Source organism: Elephas maximus, chromosome 1 (assembly GCF_024166365.1).
Source record: "Elephas maximus indicus isolate mEleMax1 chromosome 1, mEleMax1 primary haplotype, whole genome shotgun sequence".
Lineage (NCBI taxonomy): Eukaryota > Metazoa > Chordata > Mammalia > Proboscidea > Elephantidae > Elephas > Elephas maximus.
Window position 1 is genome coordinate 49635701 of NC_064819.1, and position 24439 is coordinate 49660139.

Genomic DNA, 24439 nt, shown 5'->3' on the forward strand with positions numbered 1-24439 from the left:
TCGTTCAGGAGTGTTTACTTGTGTCCAGTAGATGCCAGTCACTGTATTTCTTTTAAAAACTTCCTTTATTCCTTGTACAAGTTATTTACCTATTTTATCTTCTTCTCTAGATTCCACAGATGTAGGGTTTATATTTCCTTAGTGACTAGCATTGCTTTACATTTCATGGCAAGTCAATAATTATTTATTGAATGAAAAAAAAATTAATAAATTAGAAAAGAGGAAACCTTTGAACCCTCACAGCATTGGGCCTTTTTTTTCCCCTCTTAAAGGTGAATGGGCAAGTGTTGTGAAATGAGTTTATGTGGCCTTTTGCCTTGGTTCTTTGAAAAAACAGCTTGAGAGATTTTTCCTCTAAACCCTAAGGAGTTACCTTTTCCGCTAGTTTTCTGCCTCAGAGGGTTTGTTACTTTTGTTCCGGTTGATTGACATTTCCTGGGTAAGGTGTAAACAACTTGATGGTTTGATACTTCCTGTCTGGCCCTTGGCCAGAGCCTGCCCTGTCATTGGTATGTACCTTGCAGGGATAGGGCAATACACTACGCAAATGAAGATATCAGAGACTATGCAAATGACGTAGCTATAGCCTACTTTGCAAATGAAGTGACTGTGGCCTACTGAGGGGATTGGTCAGTTTGTGGTCCTGGTGGGAGGGCCATGCCTTAAAATTGACAAAGACTTTGCTTATACATGCGGCCGCCCCCACAGAGGTGGCAGAAGGAAGAATGAAGAAATAAGGAAAGGAGAAAAGGCAAGATGGGCAAGAAGAAAGAAGCAGAGTAGATGAGGAACCTCCTAAAAGAGCTGTAACACAGTTGAATGGCTGTAAAACCAAAGAGAGCGAGAGGCCCGGAAGGGGCTCTGCAGTGACAGGCCCGTAAGGGGCACAGCATAGAGTCAGTGGTGACAGCAGAAACCTGCTAGGAATGTGGCTAAGAGAGCTGAACAAAACTGCTACACTGGCTATGAGCTAGGTCAGTTAGACGTGGAAAGACTGATGGCGAGGTAGATGAAGGCAGAGAGGCCTGTCTTAAAGGGGCCAAGAGAAGGTCAAGAGAAAGCCAGTCCTGAGAGGGATGAGAGAGGGCACGCATGGCAGAGAGAAGGGTCTGCTTGCTTGCATGGCGAAGAGGAGCTGAGAGAGCTGTTCTGCACTGAAGAAGGGAGGGATATGCTCTCTACTTCAGGGGAGACTTCCAGACTTTGCCTACAAGCTTCCTGATGCTGATCCTGAGTTGTAGTCTGTTGGATCCTGATCCCAAGTTGTACCCTATTACTTTCTTAATAAGCTAGTTAATTTTAAGTATGGTCTAAGAGTTCTACGTGACCATTGCAACAGATTATTGAACCCAGCAGAGAAGTAGAGAGTGCCATGAAAAGGACGGGTGGTGTCAGAACTGGTAAAAAGTTCTGAGAGAGGAAGTATCTCTGACGTCTACCTCATATGGATCAGCTTTGGGCTGACCCTGGTTTTTATCACTAAGGAATCTAGACAAGTTCTTATACTACTCCTAGATTAAAGCATGTAATGAATTTAGTACAGAATGCTGCTTCTTAATCATTTAAAAATACAATGATAGACTTCTCTACTTAACTACTATTAAAAAATCAGTTATGTTATTTAGTCTCTTTTTCATTATGGTGAGATCCAACTAGATTGTTAAATTACTCTGTAACTAGTTCAATACCAAGATCATATTTTCATTTTCTTCTAATATATTTTTTTGTTATATCCGCTTTTATCTTTAGCTACCATCTAAATTAAACCATGAGTACTACTTCCCAAGGCACCCCTTAATCCTGGTTGTTGTAAACAGATGTTCCTGGAAAAATGGTGGTAGTGCATGCAACAATATAAATGTGCTTTGTCCTATAGGGTCGCTGAGTCAGAATCGACTTGGCGGCAGTATGTTTCTTTTTTTTTTTGTCCACTATGAAAATAGCACATATTTGTTTACTTATACACTTTGAAAAAATAAATCTCAATAGTTTAAACATAAATCAGGTGGGGTGATAACTAAAATGTCTAAACTGAAAATGCAAACTTCAATTTTGCACTTTTGTGGGCCAATAATGGCCAATAATACTGTTGGAATGCCACTGGGTGACCATTTTAATGAGCAAATTTTTTGAAGGTTGGTAATTTCTTAAACTTAGTAAAATGGCATAGAAATTACAGCAAAGCAATTAAAACTCTTTCTTACCAAGAAATCAAGCTCCTCATTTAGGTTGTGGTACTTATCCAGTTTGGCTCCCAATAAGAGAGGTACATCATTGACATTCTCGGTTTCATTTGAATCAAAGTCTGTGACCTGAGATTAAATATATTTGTGCTCAATTTTAATGCTTTCACACTCCTAGGGACATCTGACAATAAATATTTTATTAGTCTAAAAAATCAAAGAGTTCATCAGTGGCTAAAATCATCAAAGTGCAGGGCTTAGGGTTAGAAGAACAAATCACCTGGTCTCTGTCTCCAGGTAGGTAAGTCACTAGTAGACTCATTTTACCAATAAGATGTACAGGTGACAGGCTTCCAAAGGTTACAAACCTACGGTCTCCAATTAGCCAAATAAGATCTTCATATATATTTACAACTTGGAAATTATCTATATGGATTTTATATTTATTTCTATAGAAGCAATATCCTGTATTTCAAGGTATCTAAATGAACAAATAACAAATTTTCTCCTGAATCAAAGCTCCATAAAATACCAAAAAAGACAAAGGTAATCCTAATGACAACACAAGAATTTAAAATTCAACAAATGAGGTTTACTTTATGTATGTTTTACTACCCCTTAAGAATACAACTCCTTTAAAAGTAATAGATTATGAACAGCAGAGTTGTTCCCAGATCTTTCTCTAGGAAAAAAAATGTGCAAATGCATGACAAATCATGATTTCTATATTCCATGATTAAAGTATTTTCAAGATTTAGAAGTTATTCTAAGACCTTCCTGTGAAACTTAAATAATCCTCTTTTATGTTTTTGGGTTTTTATGATTCATATGAACATAAGTAAAAACTGTTGATAAATAAAACATGCAAACATAAACACATATATGTTTTTATGTTTGCATTTTACCATACGTACAAGTGTGTGTGTATATATATTTATACACACACACATATATACACACACACACACACACAAATATATATAGCAGCCCTGGTGATGCAGTGGTTAAGAGCTCGGCAGCTAACCAAAAGTTCAGCAGTTGAAATCCACCAGCCACTCCTTGGAAACCCCATGGGGCAGTTCTGCGCATATATATATATATATATATACACACACACACACACACGGTTTGTAAACATTTATTACTTTATATAACGATCAAAAGGTTAAACTACAGGACAAATATTATATGAGACCATTACTATAAAAACTCATGAAAAGGTTTACACACAAAAATAAACAATCTTTGATGGTTACCAGGGATGGGAGGGGTGGGGATGGAAAACGCTAAATAGACAGTAGATAAGTGGTAACTCTGGTGAAGGATAAGACAGTACACAGTACTGGGGAAGCCAGTACAACTTGTCCAAGGCAAGGTCATGGAAGGTCCATAGACATATCCAAACTCCCTGAGGGACCAAATTACTAGGCTGAGGGCTATGGGAACTGTGGTCTCGGGAAACATCTCGTTCAATTGGCATAACATAGTTTATAAAGAAAATGTTCTATATTCTACTTTGGTGAGTAGTGTCTGGAGTCTTAAAAGCTAGTGAACAGCCATCTAAGATACTCCACTGGTCTCACCCCGTCCAGAGCAAGAGAGAATGAAGAAAACCAAAGACACAAGGGAAAGATTAGTCCAAAGGACTAACGGACCACATCTACCACAGCCTCCACCAGTCTGAGTCCAGTACAACTAGATGGTGCTTGGCTACCACCATTGACTGCTATGACAGGGATCACAAGAGGGTCCCAGACAGAGGTGGAGAAAAATGTAGAACAAAATTCTAACTTACAAAAAAAGACCAGACTTACTGGCTTGACAGATACTGAAGAAACCCTGAGAGTATGGCCCTCACATACACTTCTGGCTCAGTAATGAAGTCACTCCTGAGGTTCACCCTTCAGCCAAAGATTGGACAGGCCCATAAAACAAAACGAGACTAAAGGGGCGCACCAGCCCTGGGGCAAGGACTAGAAGGCAGGAGGGTACAGGAAAGCTGGTAATAGGGAACCCAAGGTCAAGAAGGGAGAGTGTTGACATGTCATGGGGTTGGTAACCAATGTCACAAAACAATATGTATACAAATTGTTTAATGAGAAACTAGTTTGTTCTGTAAGCCTTCATCTAAAGTACAATAATTAAAAAAAAAAAAGGTTTAACTACAGCTGTGCTGTATGTATTCCCATGCCTGACAACTTCATATATGTTATCATTCTGTACAATTACAGAGCATACATTCAAGCCCATCACTGAAAGAGTTGCCAGGTCTTACCGTCTAGAACAAGGGCATGGTTTAGATGATCCCAAATGAAGACCATTCATCTTTAATTTTAACTTTTGTGTCAAGTTTCCATGCTCTGATCTGCAATTCAGTTCTAAACTCATCCAACCATTACATAAATATTTAAAAAATTAAGAACTGAAGTGAGACTGTAAAATGCAAATCTATACACAGGAAAGTAAAAAAGTTGAAAGACTACCATCCAGTTGTTTAAGTCATCCAAAGCCACATCGCATTCCACCTAACAAGGCCCAGCTAAACCACATGATGCAGAAATAGGCCCATGCATATCTTCTTCATATGATTTATCATCCTAACATTGTAAACAGGAGAAGGAGTTTATACAAGGCTGTTGTTGTTGTTGGGTTTGTGGGTCAGGGCCAGAAAAGAGAGGACTGTCTCATCCCTTAGTAATAAGTTTTGTTGCAAAGTTATCTGAATTTTCACTTTCCTTGTTTTTGTTACAACTGTCATCCAGAAGCTGGGAGGGAATAGTCTATCTACAGTCAAGATTACAGGTCTAATTTACTCCTTTTTCCTGAAGAATGCCACTGAAATTTAATTGCTCGGTGATTAAATTTTGTTGTAAATGAGTTATTCGTTTTATAATTATCTTCTAGGATGAAGTTTAAGAAATACAGTCCCGAAAGGGGCAATCTGGGAAGTTCATCTCAACATCACTTCAGTATCAGATAATTTAAACCAATTTCCCAATGCTAAGATGGCTTTTTTTTAATCTAGGTTTTTTGCAGAGTACATAGTCCCAGCTGACAGCGATGGTCCTACTTAGAGTGATAGTCCCAGATTAAAAAAAAAAAAAAAGTCCCAGTTAGGTAGGTTTAATCAGTGGAAACCTCTGATCAAAATCTGGATTTGCCAATGGAGTGTCTATAGACCTTGATTCATTTGCTTCCTCCTGTACCCTCCGGAGTCACTCCATATTCAATGCACACTGAATATAGATTTGACTGCCAAATGATTATGATGCTAAAAAAGAAGGACCTCTTATACTTCCAACAGCCACACAAACACAAAAGTGTCTTGTCCTGACAAAGAAATCAAGAAACTAATAGTTCAAGAAAACTAGCAGGCAATTTTCTCTAAAAAACTTATCAGTGGCCCTCAATTCTGCCCCATGAGAATCAGCCAGGAAACTCTGATTATATTATTTCATAAAACACCAGGATTTGAAAAACCTATGTCTTTATTGGTTATGTGTTTAAGCGGATTCATAACAAAATTAAACGTTGACAATCTTTTGACAAAGAGCAAGAAAGTGTCTTTATGTTAAGGATAAACCAAAACCAAACCAAACCTGTTGCTGTCAAGTTGATTCTGACCCACAGCAACCCCACAGGACAGAGCAGAACTACCCCCGTAGGGTTTCCAAGGAGCACTTCAAGGATTTGAACTGCCAACCTTTTATTTAGCAGCTGTGGCTCTTAACCACTGCACCACCAGGGTTTCCATATATCAAGGATGGCACACAGTAAATGTTAGACTCACCTTAATAACCTGATCTTGAAATGCTTTTTCATTAGCAATTAACTCTCTAATGGTTGTGATTCTAGCTTTATGTTTCAGTAGCTAAGAAAAAAAAAGTTTTATATTTCAGAAAAGGAGACAAAAAACACATCCTATAAAATTTATAATAAAATCATCAAAACATGCACAGTTCAATCCCCCGTCTTCAAAAGATATACTTTTTTTATACCCCTTGTGCAGAAAACGAGGCCTGAGACTGTCATCCTCAGACAGACCTGCTATCAAGGTTGCCCCCTGGCTAGTATCGGGGCACCTGGGTTTCAGAAGGATTTTCACCATTCTCTAGTAAGAATGACTCACAGTGCCTAAAGTGTGTACATAATATGGTTTATGCTGAACACCTGCTTTCTTTCTGAGAGTCTGGAATTTTGGTACGTGCCAACCACAGCATGCCTATGTGAACAGCCCCCATTAAAAACCCTTGTCACACAAGTGTATCTTGTGTGACTCCACTGGGAGACAACTCTTGGAAGCTTGTGTCTGGTTTCCATTAGTCTTCACCCCACATGACTTTTCCCTTTGCTGATTTTTCTTTGTATCCTTCTGCTGTAATAGATAAATTTATAGTGAATCACCAAACCTAGGGGTGGTCTTGAGGTCTTCAGGGAGCTTATCCTAATATCCAATTGTTATTACAGTCAGGCTATTATAATTCTTCTAAAAATTACAATTTGTTAAAAAAAAAATCTAGCCAACTTCACTTGGATGCAATTTATAATAATTTCTTACTTGTTCATTTATAATAATTTCTTCATTATAATAATAAAGAACCTTAATTTTCAAGGTCCCTGGGTGGCGCAAACAGTTTGTACCTGGCTGGTGACTGAAAAGTTTATGGTTCAAACCCAGCTAGAGGGGTTTGAACTAGGAAGGAAAGGCCTAGCAATCTGCTTTCGTAAAAGATTATAGCCAAGAAAACCCTATGGAGCAGTTCTACTCTCCGTCTTATATACTTTGGACATGTTGTCAGGAGGGATCAATCTCTGGAGAAGGACATCATGCTTGGCAAAGTATAGGGTTGCGGAAAAGAGGAAGACCCTCAACAAGGTGGACTGACACCGTGGCTGCAACAATGGGCTCAAGCATAACAATGATTGTGAGGATGGCGCAGGACCAGGCAGTGTTTCGTTCTGTCGTGCACAGGGTCGCTAGGAGTCGGAGCCAACTCAACAGCACCTAACAACAACACATGGGGTTACCTGGAGTTGTAATCGATTCAATGGTATGAGAAAACATCAATATTCAATATTCAAGCTTCCCCACTGAGGTAAAGTGTGCTGCACAAAATATTTTTTTTACTTTTTATTATGAAAAGTTTCTAATAAAAAAAGAGAGAAAACTTATGAACGCCCTGTAACTGCCATCCAGCTTCAACAATTAATAGCTAATGGCCAGTCTTGTATCATTTATATCCCAACCATTCCCCTCCTCCCTCGATTCCCCTTAACTGAGTAAAATTACACACATTGTATCATTTTGTATGTCAATATTTCAGTAACTACACAGAAATTTACTAAAGGAACATTACAAAAACGGTATGGCAGTGGAGTCATCTGACCTCTTCTAACTTCACAGGGGGAAGGAGAATCAAGATCAACAGTCCCAGGCTGATTCCTATGAGGCAGAGGTCAGACATACCTCCTGTCTCTGCCATCTTTACTAATTCTGACCACAGCTGTCCCTTCTGTGGCACTCTCTACTTCTCTGCTGAGTTTGATGATTCATTGCAATGGCCACAGAGAACTCACAGACAGTGCTCACTATTATGAGGTTTATTAGGGAAGTAACAGGTTACAATTCAGGTTCAGGAATGCTCAGGATATAGTTCTTCCACCAGGACAGCCTCTTCCCAGCCATGTCCACCGGCATGCTTCTCTCTGGCCCTCATCCTCTTCCCTCCTGGGGCAAGTGTTACAAAGCTCTTTTAGCCCTACTGATAAGTGCCCAGAGGCACCTCACTCCATCAGTAAGTCTTGACTCAAAGGGCTCAGCTCTAGCACTGTGGGTTGGCAAATCCAGCTCCACCAAGTGCCCAAATTACCCTACTCCATCAACCAGCCTCCTTCCTGAAGGCACTCAGCTTTCTCACTTCATGGACTGGGAAGCCCCCCATGCCATCTCCTGCCGGTCTCTCCTGCTGCCATTTCTCTGCCACTGCTTCTTGACGTCTTCAGTGTTACAGCTCTCTTCCTCTCAGTCTCCTGGTTCCAGGAGCTTCTCTGCGCAGGGATCCCAGGTCCAAATGACACACTGTGCTCCTGGCTTTTCCTCCTTGGTGGTGGTAAGATCCTCCTTTTGCTCTAGAATTGGCTCTCTTTTAAGTGTAGCAGCATGGCAAAACTGGCCAATCCCCTCTTTAGGGTTCCATACACCTTATTTACATAGTGCCACCCAATCACATGAGAGGGAGTTACAAGACCATGGCAAGAAAGGCCACACAAAAGTGATCCATCGAAGTGCAAACATAAATATCTAAAAGTGTATCTTTATAACAGTCTACTCTGACCCCCAATGAGCTTATTTTTGAAGGCTGGTTTATAGATGTAGAGGTCGGTAGCTTCACTGCTTGTTTGCTTCTTCCTCGAGTCCTTTTCTCCGCAGATTAGCCAGGAGACAAAGCTTCCTCAGAAAACTCACAGTGTATTCTTTATGCAACTCAGTTCTCAGAAGTATTTTCTTGATAGTATAGGACTGAATTTGTTATGATCCAAGATTCCAGACTGAAGTATGAGTATTTATTCTTTTTGTAAAGTAAAGTTGTCACTTCTGAATTCCTCTCGGATTAAAAATAGCATGATTTAACACCCTGTCATCACCTGCCCTATTGAACTTAGTAATTAATTCTCTTAATTTTATCCCTAAATTTTGTACCACCACATCAAAAAAAAGAATAATTGAAGAAATTCCAGGAACCTCTCTCTACCCTTCTCCACCTGAGAAGTAAAATGATTTATTCTAAATGTTTCTATGATTCTAAGTGATGAAGTTTGAAATCACTATGTTGTTGTCGTTGTGTGCTGTCAAGTCGATTCTGACTCATAGCAACCCTATAGGACAGGGCAGGACTGGTGGGTTTGAAACACTGACCTTTCAATTTTTTCTTTGACTATTTTTTTACTTTCACTAAAAATGGTATTATTTTTAGAATGAAGAATAAATACAGTACCTCTTCATCCAAAGTTTTCTTTTTAAGATGTAAGCACTTCAATTTTCGTAGCATTATATCACTAATTTTCTCACTGTCTTTGAAATGTTCAGCACCAGGATTGGTGATGTCCTATGGGTAACAGTGTAAGAATCTAGATTAAAAGTCTTCAATACAGCTCAAAGGAATAAGAATAAAACAAATTTCCCTTCCATAATAAGTAACCAAACCAAAGGAGGTAAAATAATATTGAACTCAATTCTTCAATTATTTCTCACATTTAATAAAGGGTTGTTGGGGAATGACTTCTGATAGATTCATTTGTATATAAATTGATACTGGGACAGATTAGTATAATTGCTGAAATGTTAATACTCATCTATAGTAACTATCATGCTTACAGATTCTGATGTATACCTACCCTCTTAGCCTAGTCAGTCTACAAATCCACATTTTAGACAAACTATCTAAAATAAAATTTGTTCTGACACCAGAACTATCTGATATCCTCAACAATACTGAAACTCTATGGTAATTTCAAAGGTACCTAAAATGCAAAGTCCCTGTTGTTGTTGTTAGGTGCCATCGAGTGGCCTCTGACTCATAGCGACCCTATGCACAACAGAAAGAAACACTGCCCCATCCTGTGCCATCCTCACAATCATTGCTATGCTTGAGCTCATTGTTGCAGCCACTGTCTCAATCCACCTTGTTGAGGGTCTTCCTCTTTTCTGCTGACCCTGTACTTTGCCAAGCATGATGTCCTTCTCCAGGGACTGATCTCTCCTGACAATATGTCCAAAGTATCTAAGACAAAGTCTCACCACCCTTGCTTCTAAGTAGCATCCTGATTATACTTCTTCTAAGACAGATTTGTTCGTTCTTTTGGCCCACCCCACTGCCGTTCTTTTGGCAGTCCATGGTATATTCAATATTCTTTGCCAACACCATAATTCAAAGGTGTCAATTCTTCTTCGGTCTTCCTTACTCATTGTCCAGCTTTCACATGCATATGATGTGATTGAAAATACCATGGCTTGGGTTACGCACACCTTAATCTTTAAGATGACATCTTTGCTTTTCAACATTTTAAAGAGGTCCTTTGCAGCAGATTTACCCAAGGCAATACATCGTTTGACTGCTGCTTCCGTGGGTGTTGATTGTGGATCCAAGTAAAATGAAATCCTTGACAACTTCAATCTTTTCTCTATTTATCATGACGTTGCTCATTGGCCCAATTGGGAGGATTTTTGTTTCCTTTATGTTGAGGTGTAATCCATACTGAAGGCTATGGTCTTTGATCTTCATTAGTAAGTGCTTCAAGTCCTCTTCACTTTCAGCAAGCAAGGTTGTGTCATCTGCATAACGCAGGTTTTTAATGAGTCTTCCTCCAATCCTGATGCCCCATTCTTCTTCATATAGTCCAGCTTCTCGGATTATTTGCTTGGCATACAGATTAAATAGATATGGTGAAAGGATACAACCCTGATGCACATCTTTCCTGACTTTAAACCAATCAGTATCCCCTTGTTCTGTCCAAACGATTGCCTCTTGATCTTTGTAAACGTTCCTCAATTAAGTGTTCTGGAATTCCCATTCTTTGCAATGTTATCCATAATTTGTTATGATCCACACAGTCAAACGCCTTTGCATAGTCAATAAAACACAGGTAAACATTCTTCTGGGATTCTCTGCTTTCAGCCAGGATCCATCTGACATCAGCAATGATATCCCTGGTTCCACGTCCTCTTCTGAAACCGGCCTGAATTTCTGGCAGTTCCCTGTCGATATACTGCTGCAGCCGTTTTTGAAGGATCTTCAGCAAAATTTTGTTTGTGTGTGATATTAATGATATTGGTCTGTAATTTCCACGTTAGGTTGGATCACCTGTCTTGGAACTAGGCATAACTATGGATCTCTTCCAGTCAGTTGGCCAGGAAGCTGTCTTCCATATTTCTTGGCATAGACGAGTGAGCACCTCCAGCGCTGCAACCATTTGTTGAAACATCTCAATTGATATTCTGTCAATTCCTGGAGCCTTGTTTTTCACCAGTGCCTTCAGAGTAGGTTGGACTTCTTCCTTCAGTACCATTGGTTCCTGATTATATGCTATCTCTTGAAATGGTTGAACATCGGCTAATTCTTTTTGGTATAATGACCATGTGTATTCCTTTCATCTTCTTGTGATGCTTCCTGCATTGTTTAATATTTTCCACATAGAATCCTTCACTATTGCAACTTGAGGCTTGAGTTTTTTTCCTCAGTTCTTTCAGCTTGAGAAATGTTGAGTGTGTTCTTCCCTTTTGGTTTTCTATCTCCAGCTCTTTGCACATGTCATTATCATCTTTTACTTTGTCTTCTGGAGCCACCCTTTGAAATCTTCTGTTCAGTTCTTTTACTTCACCATTTCTTCCTCTTGCTTTAGCTGCTCGACGTTTGTGAGCAAGTTTTAGAGTCTTCTCTGACATCCATCTTGGTCTTTTCTTTCTTTCCCGTCTTTTCAAAGACTTCTTGCTTTCTCCATGTATGATGTCCTTGATGCCATTCCACGACTCGTCTGGTGTTCATTCACTAGTGTTCAATTCGTCAAATCTATTCTTCAGGTGGTCTCTAAATTCAGGTGGGATATACTCAAGGTCATATTTTGGCTCTTGTGGACTTGCTCTGATTTTCTTCAATTTCAGTTTGAACTTGCTTATGAGCAATTGATGGTCTGTTTCACAGTTGGCCCCTGGCCTTGTTCTGACTGATGATATTGAGCTTTGCCATCGTCTCTTTCCACAGATGTGGTCAAATTGATTCCTGTGTGTTCCATCTGGCGAAGTCCATGTGTATAGTCACTATTTATGTTGGTGACAGAAGGTATTTACAGTGAAGAAGTAGTTGGTCTTACAAAATTCTATCATTCAATCTCTGCCATTATTTCTATCACCAATGCCGTATTTTCCAACTACCGATCCTTCTTCTTTATTTCCAGCTTTCACATTCCAATCACCAGTAATTATCAATGCATGCTGATTGCATGTTCAATCAATTTCGGACTGCAGCCCCTGATAAAAATCTTCTATTTCTTCATCTTTGGCCTTAGTGGTTGGTCCATAAATTTGAATAATAGTCACATTAACTGATCTTCCTTGTAGGCGTATGGATATTATCCTAATGCTGACAGCACTGTACTTCAGGATAGATCCTGAAATGTTCTTTTTGACGATGAATGCAAGACCATTCCTCTTCAAGTTGTCATTCCCAGCATAGTAGACTAAATGATTGCCTGATTCAAAATGGCCAATACCAGTCCATTTCAGCTCGCTAATGCCTAGGATATCGATATTTATGCATTCCATTTCATTTTTGATCATTTCTAATTTTCCTAGATTCATACTTCGTACATTCCAGCTTCTGATCATTAATGGGTATTTGCAGCTATTTCTTCTCATTTTGAAAAGTCCCTGGGTGGTGTAAATGGTTTGTACTCAAGTATTTACCTAAAGGTTGGCAGTCTGAACTCACCTAGCAGTGCTGTGGAAAAAAGGCCTGACGATATGCTTCCATAAAGATCACAGCCAAGAAAACCCTATGGGTTCTACCCTGCAACACATGGGGTTGCCATGAGTCAGAATCAGTTGGCCAGCAACAGGTTTACCTAGCATGAAGGTACTTGTATCACTATAACCTAGGGGCTAAAGTGCACACACTGAGGTCAGGCTGCCTGGATTCGTATCTGAGTTCTGCCTCTTAATCGTATGTGAGATTTTGGATAAGTAACTCAACCATTCTAAGCCTTGGTTTATTCTTCTATATTAAAAAAAAATCTTATAATATAAAGGATGATACAAAAATTAAATGAGTTAATTCATGAAAAGCAGTGACTAAAAATTCAAATGCTTTGAAGGACAGGACAATCAGTAAATTTTTATCAAGTGCCTATCATAAGCTGAGCCCTGCATTAGATTCTGGTACTGGGCACACTGCAGTTAACAGGGCATACCTCTGATCTTGAAGGCAGATGTTCCAGTGGAGGTGGGAGACACAGAACATGCAGGCAAATAAGACTTGTTTGGGATGGCATGAGATCTATTAAGACCAACTGTACCATTGAGAGGTTTGGTAGAGAAGCAGCAGCCATCAAATAATACTGAGAAAGAACAGAAGCCACCAGCGAGACAGGAGAAAACCAGGCAAATACACCTATCTCCCTATTTACCAGCTATCTCATTACCTGACATTTCACATTTATGGCAACTGTAAAAAAAAAATCTACTATCTATTTTGTACATTGATGTACATCTGGCAGTAACAAAATGCCAGGGCATGAGGCAAGAGTAACATTGGCTATGATGGTTAAAGTTATGTGTCAATTGTCTGGGCCATGATTTTCAGTGGTTTGGCAGTTACGTAATGAATTTGGCACTTACGTAACTTGGCAGTTACATAATGATGTAGTTATCCTCCATTTTGTGATCTGATGTGGTCATCCTCCACTTTCATACAATGCTGATTTTCACATAATGATCTGGTCTGTGGAATCTGACCATGTCAATAATTGAGGAGTGGACATATGGTGAATAAGTAAATGTTTGGAGAGGCAAGATGGAGCGGAAAAGTCTGCAGCAAAGGAGAGTCTGTGCCCATTCAAATTCAAATATTTAAAAATAAACTTCAGGTGGACACAGCCTGTGGATGATACTGTGTGCTGTATGTGGGAGCTGCTCAGCTCCATTTCTGGCATTCAGTAAATGCTAGCGTTCAATGAATTGTAGCTAAAACAAAACAGAAATAGGGTTTGTGCTGGTTCAGGAACATCATAAACCCAGGTCCCCAAATTTCAGCTCTGGCGAGTGCATGTAAGAATAAAGAAATACACAGCACTAGAAGAGGAAGAAACGGTGAATCTGAGGACCTAGGAAGTGTCATGCCCTTCAATATGTTCTCACACCAAATGCAGTACTTGTAATCTCCTTGGACAGCATGTATCATTTCCCGTATTTAAGATGAGGAAACTAACGCTGAGAAAGTTTGTTACTTAACCAAGTTCACAGCTAGGAAGTGGTGAAGGCAGCATTTAAACTCATACAACACTAACATCACTTTTATTCTATTGTGCACAGCTGCATACTCCCTCCCGCACAAAAGCTGTATTTTAGATTAGATAAACAACTCATTCAGAGTGAACAGTAATTAATTACTAGGAGTATACTGACCTAGGTACAAGAACTATTGTTTTCCTGAAATTTGGGAAGCACTAAAAGAAGGATGGAGTCTGTGGGTGGTGCAAACAGTTAAGGTGAAGAACAGTTGGAGCTTTGAGTACACCCAGAGGTGCCTTGAAAGAAAGGCCTGGTGATCTACTTCCAAAAATCAGCCATGGAAAACTCCATGGAGCATAGTGCTACTCTGACACACATGAGATTGCCATGAGTCAGAGTCGGCTCCACAGCAACTGGTAAAAAAAAATGAAAGGTTTTGCTTGATGTCTGTATTTTTTATTTTAGCTATATTACTGTAGCCTTGTGGGATTTAAGTGGTGAAGAAAGATAAACAGAAAGAAGCAGTAGGAGGGAGGAAAGGCTGGATGGTTGATTTAGGGGCCTGTATTTCTTTCTTCCAAGACTAATTCTGCCATCTTTTATTGTCTCTCCATTGGTTTAGTTCAACCCTGGTATTTTTCCCCCGTTACATATTGTAAAAAAAAAAAAAAATTTTTTTTTTTATATATTGAATGTGTCCCCAAATATATGTGTTATAAATCCTAACCCCTGTAGTGGTTATAACCCCATTTGGGAATGGGTTTTCTTTGTTATGTTAATGAGACAGTATTAGCACAGTAGGGTCTGTTTTAAATCACTCTGTTGAGATATGAAGAGATTAAACAAGCAAGCAAAAAGCAGAGATGGGGGAAGACAGGAACCAAGGAGCAAGGACCTTCCTCCAGAACCAATAGAGGGAGAAAGCTCCCCTTAGGGTTGGTGCCCTGAATTTAGACTTACAGCCTCCTAAACTGTGAGAAAATAAACGTCTGTTTTTTAAAGCTACGCACTTGTGGTATTTCTGTTACAGCAGCACTAGACAGCTAACTAAAAAAAAAAGCCCATTGACATCAAGTTGATTTTGACTCATAGCAGGCTGTCCCATAGGGTTTCCAAGGAGTAGCTGGTGGATTTGAACTGCTGACCTTTTGATTTGCAGCCAAGCTCTTAACCACCACACCACCAGGGCTCCAGATAGCTAAGACACCTCCTAATAAAAAAAATCCGAATTTTCTTATTACCTGGCATGTGAGAAGTCCTACCATCAGAGTTAGCAGACTGTGAATTTTGGAGGCCAGCTGAGTTCTCTTCTCATCTGGAGGACTCAGGCTCTTTTCTTCACAACGTGGGCAATTCAGGAAGAAATCAGAATGTGTCATCTTTGCATCCTACATGCACACGTAACAGATTTGTTACTATAAAGACTAAAAACCGAGATGACCCTTTTAAGTAAAATGTTGAATAAAAAATCTAAACCCTTAAAAACCTTGAGAAGTAGTTGTCAAACTTTTTGATTTCAGGATCCCTTTATATTCTTAAAAATTACTGAAGACCTCCAAAATCTTTTGTTTATTGGGTTATATCTACTGATATTTATTGTATTAGAAATTACAATTGAAAAAATTAAAAAATCTTTATTTTCTAACTGGTTTAAATAACAATATTAAACGTATTATATTTAATTGACCTCATTTTACATTTTTACAAATATTTTTAATTCCGGCTTAAGTAAAGGAGCTGAATGTTCACATTTTGCTTCACACATTTCATTAGCATGAGAGCAATTACATTATCATATGTCACATAGCTTCTGGAAAACTGCACTGTACATTTGTGAAAGAAAGAGTGAAAAAGGCAAATAACATCTTAATATTATTATGGGAATAGTTTTGACCTCACATATAAAACAGGCCACACTTTGAGAATGCTAACCTAGAGTTAATGAAAAGCAGAACTAAAAGCAGAGTAGGTATGGTTTTGGGGGTATTAAATGAATTGATTAGTCAAGATAAGAAAAAAAAAACTTTACTTTTTTTAAAAGAAAAAATAGTACACTGTGCTAAACTTTTGTACAGTACAACCAATTCTGTCAGAACTCACCAATTCAAAATTTCTCATGATGTGATTAGGAGCTAAACTTAAGGTCATCTTTGCTTAATCAGTGGTTCTCAATGTGTTGTCCTTGTCAAGTAGCATCAGCATTACCTAGGAACTTGTTAGGAATTCTCAGGACCCACCCCAGACCTACTGAATCAGACACTCTGGGGATAGGGTACAGCAATCTGTTTTAACAAGCCCCCCAGGGGATTCTGATGCACCTTCAAGTTTGAGAAGCGCTGGTTTAGGTAATCTGTTCTTTCTGGAGAAAAAAATCATACAGATAATTTTTTAAACAGAAGAGAACAACAGAACCTTATCTATATTACTAAGAATTCTTAAATAATAGATTTATTTACTTATAAACAATACTTATGCCAATCACAGACTGATAAAGTAGGCCCACTAAAGACATCTTCAAGGCAATATATCAGCTAAATACAAGTTATTACAACAAAACTGAAACAAAAAAATTCCACAGTTGTCTACTTCAGAGTCAATAAGATCTTACTATACATATGAGTCGGAATCAACTCTACGGCACTGGGTTTGGTTTTTTATACATATGACGGAAACCTAGTGGTGTAGTGGTTAAGAGTTCGGCTGCTAATTAAAGGTCGGCAGTTCAAATCCTACCAGTTGCTCCTTGGAAACACTATGGGGCCTATTTTGTCATATAGGATCACTCTGAGTTGGAATCGACTCAATGGCAATGGGTTTGGTTTTTGTTTTTTTTTTTTTTTGACACATATTATAAGACAGGTCTACAAAACTGAAATAGAATACATTTGTTCCAGTTTGCAAAAACTGTGAATTCCAGGATGTCCTTCCAGGTTCTTGGTTGCCAAGAAAGCTATTTGAACTACTAGTAGATAATAAAAAAATTAAAGCCTGTCCAAACATACTCATAGAAGTTTCTGATGCAGTTCTTAGATGCATTATAATTTTACAAAATTAATATACGAATAGGTTGTACTGTTTAGTTTTATTGTTGAATAGCCAGAAGTGGTATGAAATGTGGATCACTGAGATCCATGCTCAGAAAATCGTTTTCAAAGGTTACTTCTGGGGGTTGCTTTATATGTTTGGTCATGGATACCCACAGAAATCATTTCTACCAAAATAACCACTAGATGCTAGAAATGGCTTTCTTTAACATAAGTACCCATAAACTGAAAGAAACGTCTCCAAATCTGTGGTGCATTTTCTAGTCTGTCTTTTTCTTTTTTGTTAACAAGTCTTTCCAAAAAACAATAATATATGTAAGTGCCATGCTATTTGATAATATTTGAAATCCTGACACAAAGAAAGAACCATAAAGCCAATTTGAAAAGACTTGTCAGGTAAAGGAAATTATGTCATATTAGGACAAAAATGTGAAAGATGCAAAAACATGAGATCGTGATATATACTATTTTTCACTTTTATAATAATTAGCACAAATCATGTAGCTTATAAAAACCTGCAAACCAAACCTGTTGCCATCGAGTCGATTCCGACTCATAGCGACCCTATAAGGCAGCGTAGAATTGCCCCACAGGGTGTCCAAGGAGCACCTAAGTGGATTCCAACTACCAAACTTTTGGTTAGCAGCCGAACTCTTAACCACTATGCCACCAAGGTTTCCAAGTAGCTTAAAAAAAAACAGGGTTTCCAAGTAGCTCACAGGGGTCTAAATATGCATGACTAGACTCTTAGAAACTCCTGTAATTTTACACTAGAGATTCTGATTTGCATCAATACCTTCATAATAGCTGACTCCGTAGCCTCCTCCAGTTGCTCCTTTAACTCAGCCATCTCAAACTTAGGGACATGGTTTTGCTCCTCACTCCTTGTGGTTTGCTGCTGAAGTCTTGCATTTTCATTTTTCACTTGGTCGATCTGCTGTTGAAGTTTTGTATTCTTAGCCCTTTCATTTTCAGAGATGAATTTCAAATTTTTAACTTGCGTGACCAGTTCCTCAAGACTAGATTTCAGCTTCTGTCTTTCTTGCAGGTTTCGCTTTTCATGTTTCTGAAATTCCTCCTGTAAAGACAGGAACTCTGGTACTCGGGTCTCTCTTTCCCTTTTCAGTAAGTCCAGAGCCGAAGCAGTGGCCTTTTCCAATTCTCCTTTGACTTGCTGCAGCCTCTCTACCTCTTTTTCTTTCTTGCTTAAGGTTTTGCCCATCTCGATGCACTGACTTACACATTTATTTTTTTGCTGAATTTCTGTCATATACCTTTCCTGTAGATGAATGTAATTCACTTTGATCTTTTTAAGCTCTGCCTGTAAGGTTTTCTTCTCATTCCTAGATTCTTGAAGATGTTTTTGGGTGTCAGACAGAATCTCTTGCACATTCTTCAATGTTCTGTCACCATCGTTCTTCTCTAAGATTACTTTGTATTTGTCTTCAATTAATTTTTCGACATTCTCTTTAAGCTTATTAATGATGTCAACCAACACCTGCTGTCTGGTGATCTTCACCTGTAATTCTTTAACCTTCTTCTCTAAATACATGTTACTACACTGTAGGTCCTGGATTCGAATTTGCTGCTTTTTGTTGGTATGTTTTAATTTCCGTAGGACTTCATTTAAAGCCATGTCTTCTTCCAGAGGTTGTAAGTTTTCAAAGCTTCGCTCTGTGTCAGAGGTTTTGCATTCCCCCCTAAATCCTCCACCACTCCAGGAAACGTCTGTGGGGGACCAAGCTGAGAAAAGCCCTGGACTCTCCACGTCCTCCACTCTGGCTTCCTTTTGGTGACTAACTGACATCTCAGGCATCTCCCCAGAGTTCTGTATTTCACTTGGTGAAACTGCAGTCTGTAAATTACAGTAAATAAAATAAGTGGGAACAAGTAGAAGAATTGTGAGCTTTGGAGTCAGATCCCAAGTTTACTTTCCCCAGCTATAAAATAATACCTACCTGCAGTTTTCTAAGAATTGCTTGCTAAATGTACATAAAGCACCTAACAGCACAGTACAACACAAACAGTAGGTATATGATAGAGTGAGGTCTATGATACTTTTTACCAAAAGTGTGCATGTACTTTTACTGAAAAAAAAAAAAATTAAACTTTGGTACTCTCATCATTTTCTATGATTGAAAATTTTTCTGAACACTATATAAGATGCTACTGTCTTTGACTTCAAATACAACCATAAATTTGCCTATTACTCTATAGTCCCTTTTGAATAAAGCTTTTATTTGTAATTCCCCATTCACACCATTACTTCACTATGCTGTGAATCCTATAAACATTAGAATGCCAGAGGAACATGTCTCATGATTGACTTTACGCCGACAATACAGGTTTTGTGGGGTTTAAGAAGGGACAGTACATTATGGTAAGACAACACTAAAATATAAATGATATAAAAACCCAGTAAAAGATATTTGTAGGGGTGGGCTGCATAACTCTCTGGAATTAAAGATATCAAGCCTCTGTATTTTAACGGTTTTTCATTGCTTTGGATTAAAGACCACTTTCCTTACTGAGGCCTACAATGCTCTCATATCTGATCTTGGTATCTGACCTCTGCCACCTCTCCAGCCTCATCTACTCCATCCCACTTGCTCTCTAGCCCAGTGTTACTGAGCTTCCTTCAGGTCCTACGAGGTATCATGCTCCCTGCAGCCACAAGGCTTGTGCACATGTCCCTCCTGCACATAACGCCCTCCTACCACCTCTACCTGATTAACGCCTACTTACCCTTCAGAGCTCAGCTCAATTACCACTTCTTTAGGGAAACCTGATTAACTCCTACTTATCCTTTAGGGCTCAGCTCAATTACCACTTCTTCAAGGAAGCCTTCCCCAAACTCCCTGACCAGGGCAGTAACCCTATTATAGACTCCCGTTGTGCATGTAACTTATAGTCACAACACTTACCATAGTTGAAAGCACACAGTTATTTGTGTGAGTATTTGGTTAATGTCTATCTCCTCTACTAAAATGTTATCTTTATGAGGACAAGAAACACTTCTTATCTGTTTGTTAACCAGTATCAACCAACTCATAGCACAGGGTTTAGCACAGAGTAGAGGCCTGGAGGTATTTATTGACTGACTAAATGAATAAATAAATGCAATGAAAAAGAGGAAGGAATAATCCAGGGAAACCCTAACCAAAGAAAAAAGGGAAATAAAGTTCTCTTTTAAATGCTGCCATCTATCTTCAAATAAATGAACAAAAGAACTGTTTAAAACATCTATGCACCCAATGACAGGGTTCCAAAACACATAAAGCAAACCCTAAAAGCACTGGAAAGAGAAATTGATAGTTCCACAATAATAGTAGGAGACTTCAACAGCCTATTCTCGGTAAAGGGCAGAACATCTAGAAAGAAACTCGACAAAGACACTGAAGACCTAAAGGGCACCATCAGCTAACTTGACCTCATAGACATATATGAAACGCTCCATCAAACAGTTGCAAAGTACACATCATCTTCCAACACATATGGAATGTTCTCCAGAACAGACCACATCTTAGGTTACAGAACAACCCTCAACAAAATCCAAAACATTGAAATAATACAGAGTATCTTCTCTGACCACAACACTGTCAAAGCAGAAATTAACAACAGGAAGTGCAAGGAAAAAAAAAAAATCAACGTGGAAACTGAATAATACCTTGCTTAAAAATCAGAGATGGAATAAAAATATATATCCTAGAGAAACAAGAGCCATCACACGAATACACATATGCATACCCATGTTCATTTCAGCATTGTTCACAATAGTAAAAAATGGGAACAACCTAGATGCCCATCAACAAATAAATGGATAAACAAATAAATGGAGTATTACACAACAATAAAGAACAATGATGAATCTGTGAAGCATCTCGTAACATGGATGAATCTGGAGGGCATTATGCTGAGTGAACTAAGTCAATCACAAAAGGACAAATATTGTATGAGGCCGCTACTGTAAAAACTCATGAAAAGGTTTACATACAAAAAGAAACAATCTTTGATGGTTATGAGGGAGGGGAGGGGAGGGGTGGGGATGGAAAAACACTAAATAGACAAGCGGTAACTCTGGTGAAGGGTAAGACAGTACACAACACTGGGGAAGCCAGCACAACTTGTCCAAGGCAAGGCAAGGAAGCTCCACAGATGCATCCAAATTCTCTGAGGGACTGAATCACTGGGCTGAGGGCTGCAGGTACCATGGTCTCGGGGAACATCTAGCTCAACTGGCATAACACAGTTCATAAAGAAAATGTTCTACACTCTACTTTGGTGAGTAGCATCTGGAGTCTTAAAAACTTGTGAGTGGCCATCTAAGATACTCCACTGGTCTCACCCCTTCAGGAGCAAGAAAGGATGAAGAAAACTAAGGATACAAGGGAAAGGTTAGTCCAAAGGACTAGTGGACCACATCTACCATGGTCTCCACCAGACTGAGCTCAGTACAATTAGATGGTGCCTGGTTACCACCACTGACTTCTCTGACGGGGATCACAATAGAGTGTCCCAGGCAGAGCTGGAGAAAAATGTAGAACAAAATTCTGACTCAGAAACAAAGACCAGACTTGCTGGCCTGACAGAGTCTGGGGAAACCCAGAGAGTATGGCCCCTGGACACCCTTTCAGCTCAGTAATAAAGTCACTACTGAGGTTCACCGTTCAGCCAAAGAGAGGACAGGCCCATAAAACACCAGCCCTGGGGCAAGGACTAGAAGGCTGGAGGGGACAGGAAAGCTGGTAATAGGGAACCCAAGGTTGAGAAGGGAGAGTCATGGGGTTGTTAACCGATGTCATAAAACAATGTGTACTAACTGAAAACAAAACTTCAATTTCTTCATCTTAAAAAAAAAAAACAAACTGTTTATACTTACAAAAGGAACACAATGGCCATAGCTTTTCTCATCAAACTCACAATGAAAAGTTATAATTTATGCTAGTCTTGGATTGTATCTACCTGTCCACACCAGACTTTTTCCTCAGTAAGTACACAGGATTTACACTGTCGGCATCTTCAGTGCTCTCAAGATGCTGCATGCGTGCCCAGCATCAGTAAATCAAGACGATAGATTTTTTTCACTTTGGTAGAAAAATAATTTTTGCTTGTTGACAGAAGTCCAGCATGATAGAAAAATCTTACTCTTTCTTGTCAAATAATTTAATGAATCTATCTGTACTCCTTCCTTTTTGCAGCCAGTTTGATTCAGCAAATATAAATGCTTATTTTATTCAAGGTACTGTGTAGACACTAAGGTACATAAAAAGATGAATACAGTCCTGAAGCTCAAAGAAATTATCATTTGGCAGTGTGAGTCCCCAAGTAGAGATCAGGTTTTATTAGGAAAATGTGTTTCTGACTAGGTTATGATCTCAGAACGGATTCTTAGAATCCAGAGAATGCCACTTGTGCTTACTACCTGGAAAAGTCTCAGATGATACACAAGTATTTTTTAAAACTACATTCTTTAATACTCCACAGGCTTTAAAAAAAAAAAAAAAAAAACAGGCTTTACTGACGATCAAAAACTCACCTCTGTTTCACAGTTAGCTCTCAGATCATGCAGGTTAAAGCTAGTCTCTTTATTAAATGGTTCCTCAGCATCACTGAAGCTTTGAGGTTGAGGAAGACCCAGGGCAGGTCCCTGGGCACTACTTTTAGCCAGTGAATTTTCCATGAAATTCAGTTTATCACCACAGCAGCGGATTAGAGGCGGGCTTCTAGAAGGTTCACTGACAGACTCATTAGCAAGTAGATCTTTATCCGTCGAAATGCTAATTCCTACTGGATTTTCTTCGTTAAACAAATTTTTCTTTATGTTGCTGTCTTTTTCATAATGACACATGTGACTTTGTAATTCTGGCTTTTCTGTGCAACGTAAGCCTTCCATGGAATTTTGAAATGTTGTCATTTCATCAGTAAAGGCTTCCGTCCAATGAAATTTGCAAATAGGTTCGAATTGTTTCAAGGAAGAAATGCTGGTGTCAGGTGGCTCAATTAGTACATTCTGTGAGTACTTTACAATGTTGATATCTCATTAGAAAAAGGAAAAAAAGAAGGAAATTAAGAATTAGTGGACTAAAAATTTTTGTGTTAACAGCTACGCTTAAGATATAAACTATTGGAGCCTTTTGAGAATTACATATTATTTCAACTTTGTTCTATGGGCTGTGACATGGATTTTTTTTTTTCTAGCAAAAAACAACTTTTTACCTGGAGGAAAAAAGTCCCCAAATGACTACTACAAAAAAGCTTGCTATATGTCATTAATGTCAAATATCATTAACAAAAATGCTAAGATATCTTCGAAATTCTTTTGGTGTACTGTAATTTTTGAACGTTTTAATTATAAAATGTGTCAAAAATATACCAAAATGAAGAATAATGTAATAGCAGACATATATAAACTCATTGGGGTACTGTTAGGATTCCTGTTTTCCAGATGAGGAAACTGAGACTTAAGTTACTAAGGTTATAGAGCTGGTAAGCAGTGTAGCTGGGATTCTAGAATACTACTTCTAAACGCTATGCAACTCTGCCTCTCAGTATGACAAATTACCCAGACTGATATGTTTTAAAAAATCAGAAGCAGAGAAGTCAAAACGGAAAGAAATGATACAAAAATAATGAATGACACCCACCTTCTACTTAACTCTCCTCACTTCCCCTCCCAGAGAAAATCCATGTACTTGCTGAAGTCCATGTGTTTCTACTTTCATTACTCATTTAGGTACCCTAAATAACACATAGCAAGTTCCCAGACTTCCTCATTTCAGCATACACTGTAGTTTTTTTCACACCTCTAGGTCAGAACAAAAAAGCCCTAACAGTTCTACTTATTATGTAAGCTCAAACCACTTAGTATTTGTCCTAACAACCTCGTAGCTGTTTGAAAATACACATAAAGTAAAAGAAAAAATATAGTATTGTATTTCATTCTTAAATAACCACACTTACTACTTGGATGTGCATTGCTGGATACTCAACAGTATCTCAAACCTTGGGGTAACATTTGACAATGGCATCCTCATTTTTTGTTCCATATTGATTTTCATGTGGACTTGCCTTTTATCACAGAAACCACCCCAAAACCCAGCTTTGTGAAGACATCATAGAAACAGATGTACTGTGGCTTAATATTGAAATAGTGAACTACCTAGAACTAGTAGTTTGTGGGGTCCAACCGAGGTGCAAATATCACTGTTTCC

General features: G+C 38.7%; 1 protein-coding gene across 6 annotated transcripts in view; it reads right to left on the bottom strand.

Annotated features, from left to right (window-relative positions):
- The window catches only part of CAGE1 (cancer antigen 1), an 80380-nt gene that overhangs the window by 47670 nt on the left and 8271 nt on the right, over nucleotides 1-24439 (bottom strand). For 2 of the 6 annotated variants that reach the window (XM_049883096.1, XM_049883087.1), the window contains 6 exons: nucleotides 22765-23264; nucleotides 18025-19083; nucleotides 15426-15572; nucleotides 9179-9289; nucleotides 5974-6054; nucleotides 2205-2312 (listed from right to left, as the gene is read on the bottom strand). In XM_049883096.1, coding sequence (XP_049739053.1) covers nucleotides 2205-2312; nucleotides 5974-6054; nucleotides 9179-9289; nucleotides 15426-15572; nucleotides 18025-19083; nucleotides 22765-23142 — 1884 coding nt within the window. In that variant the 5' untranslated portion in view covers nucleotides 23143-23264. The other 4 variants (XM_049883079.1, XM_049883115.1, XM_049883104.1 and 1 more) reach the window with 4 other exon arrangements.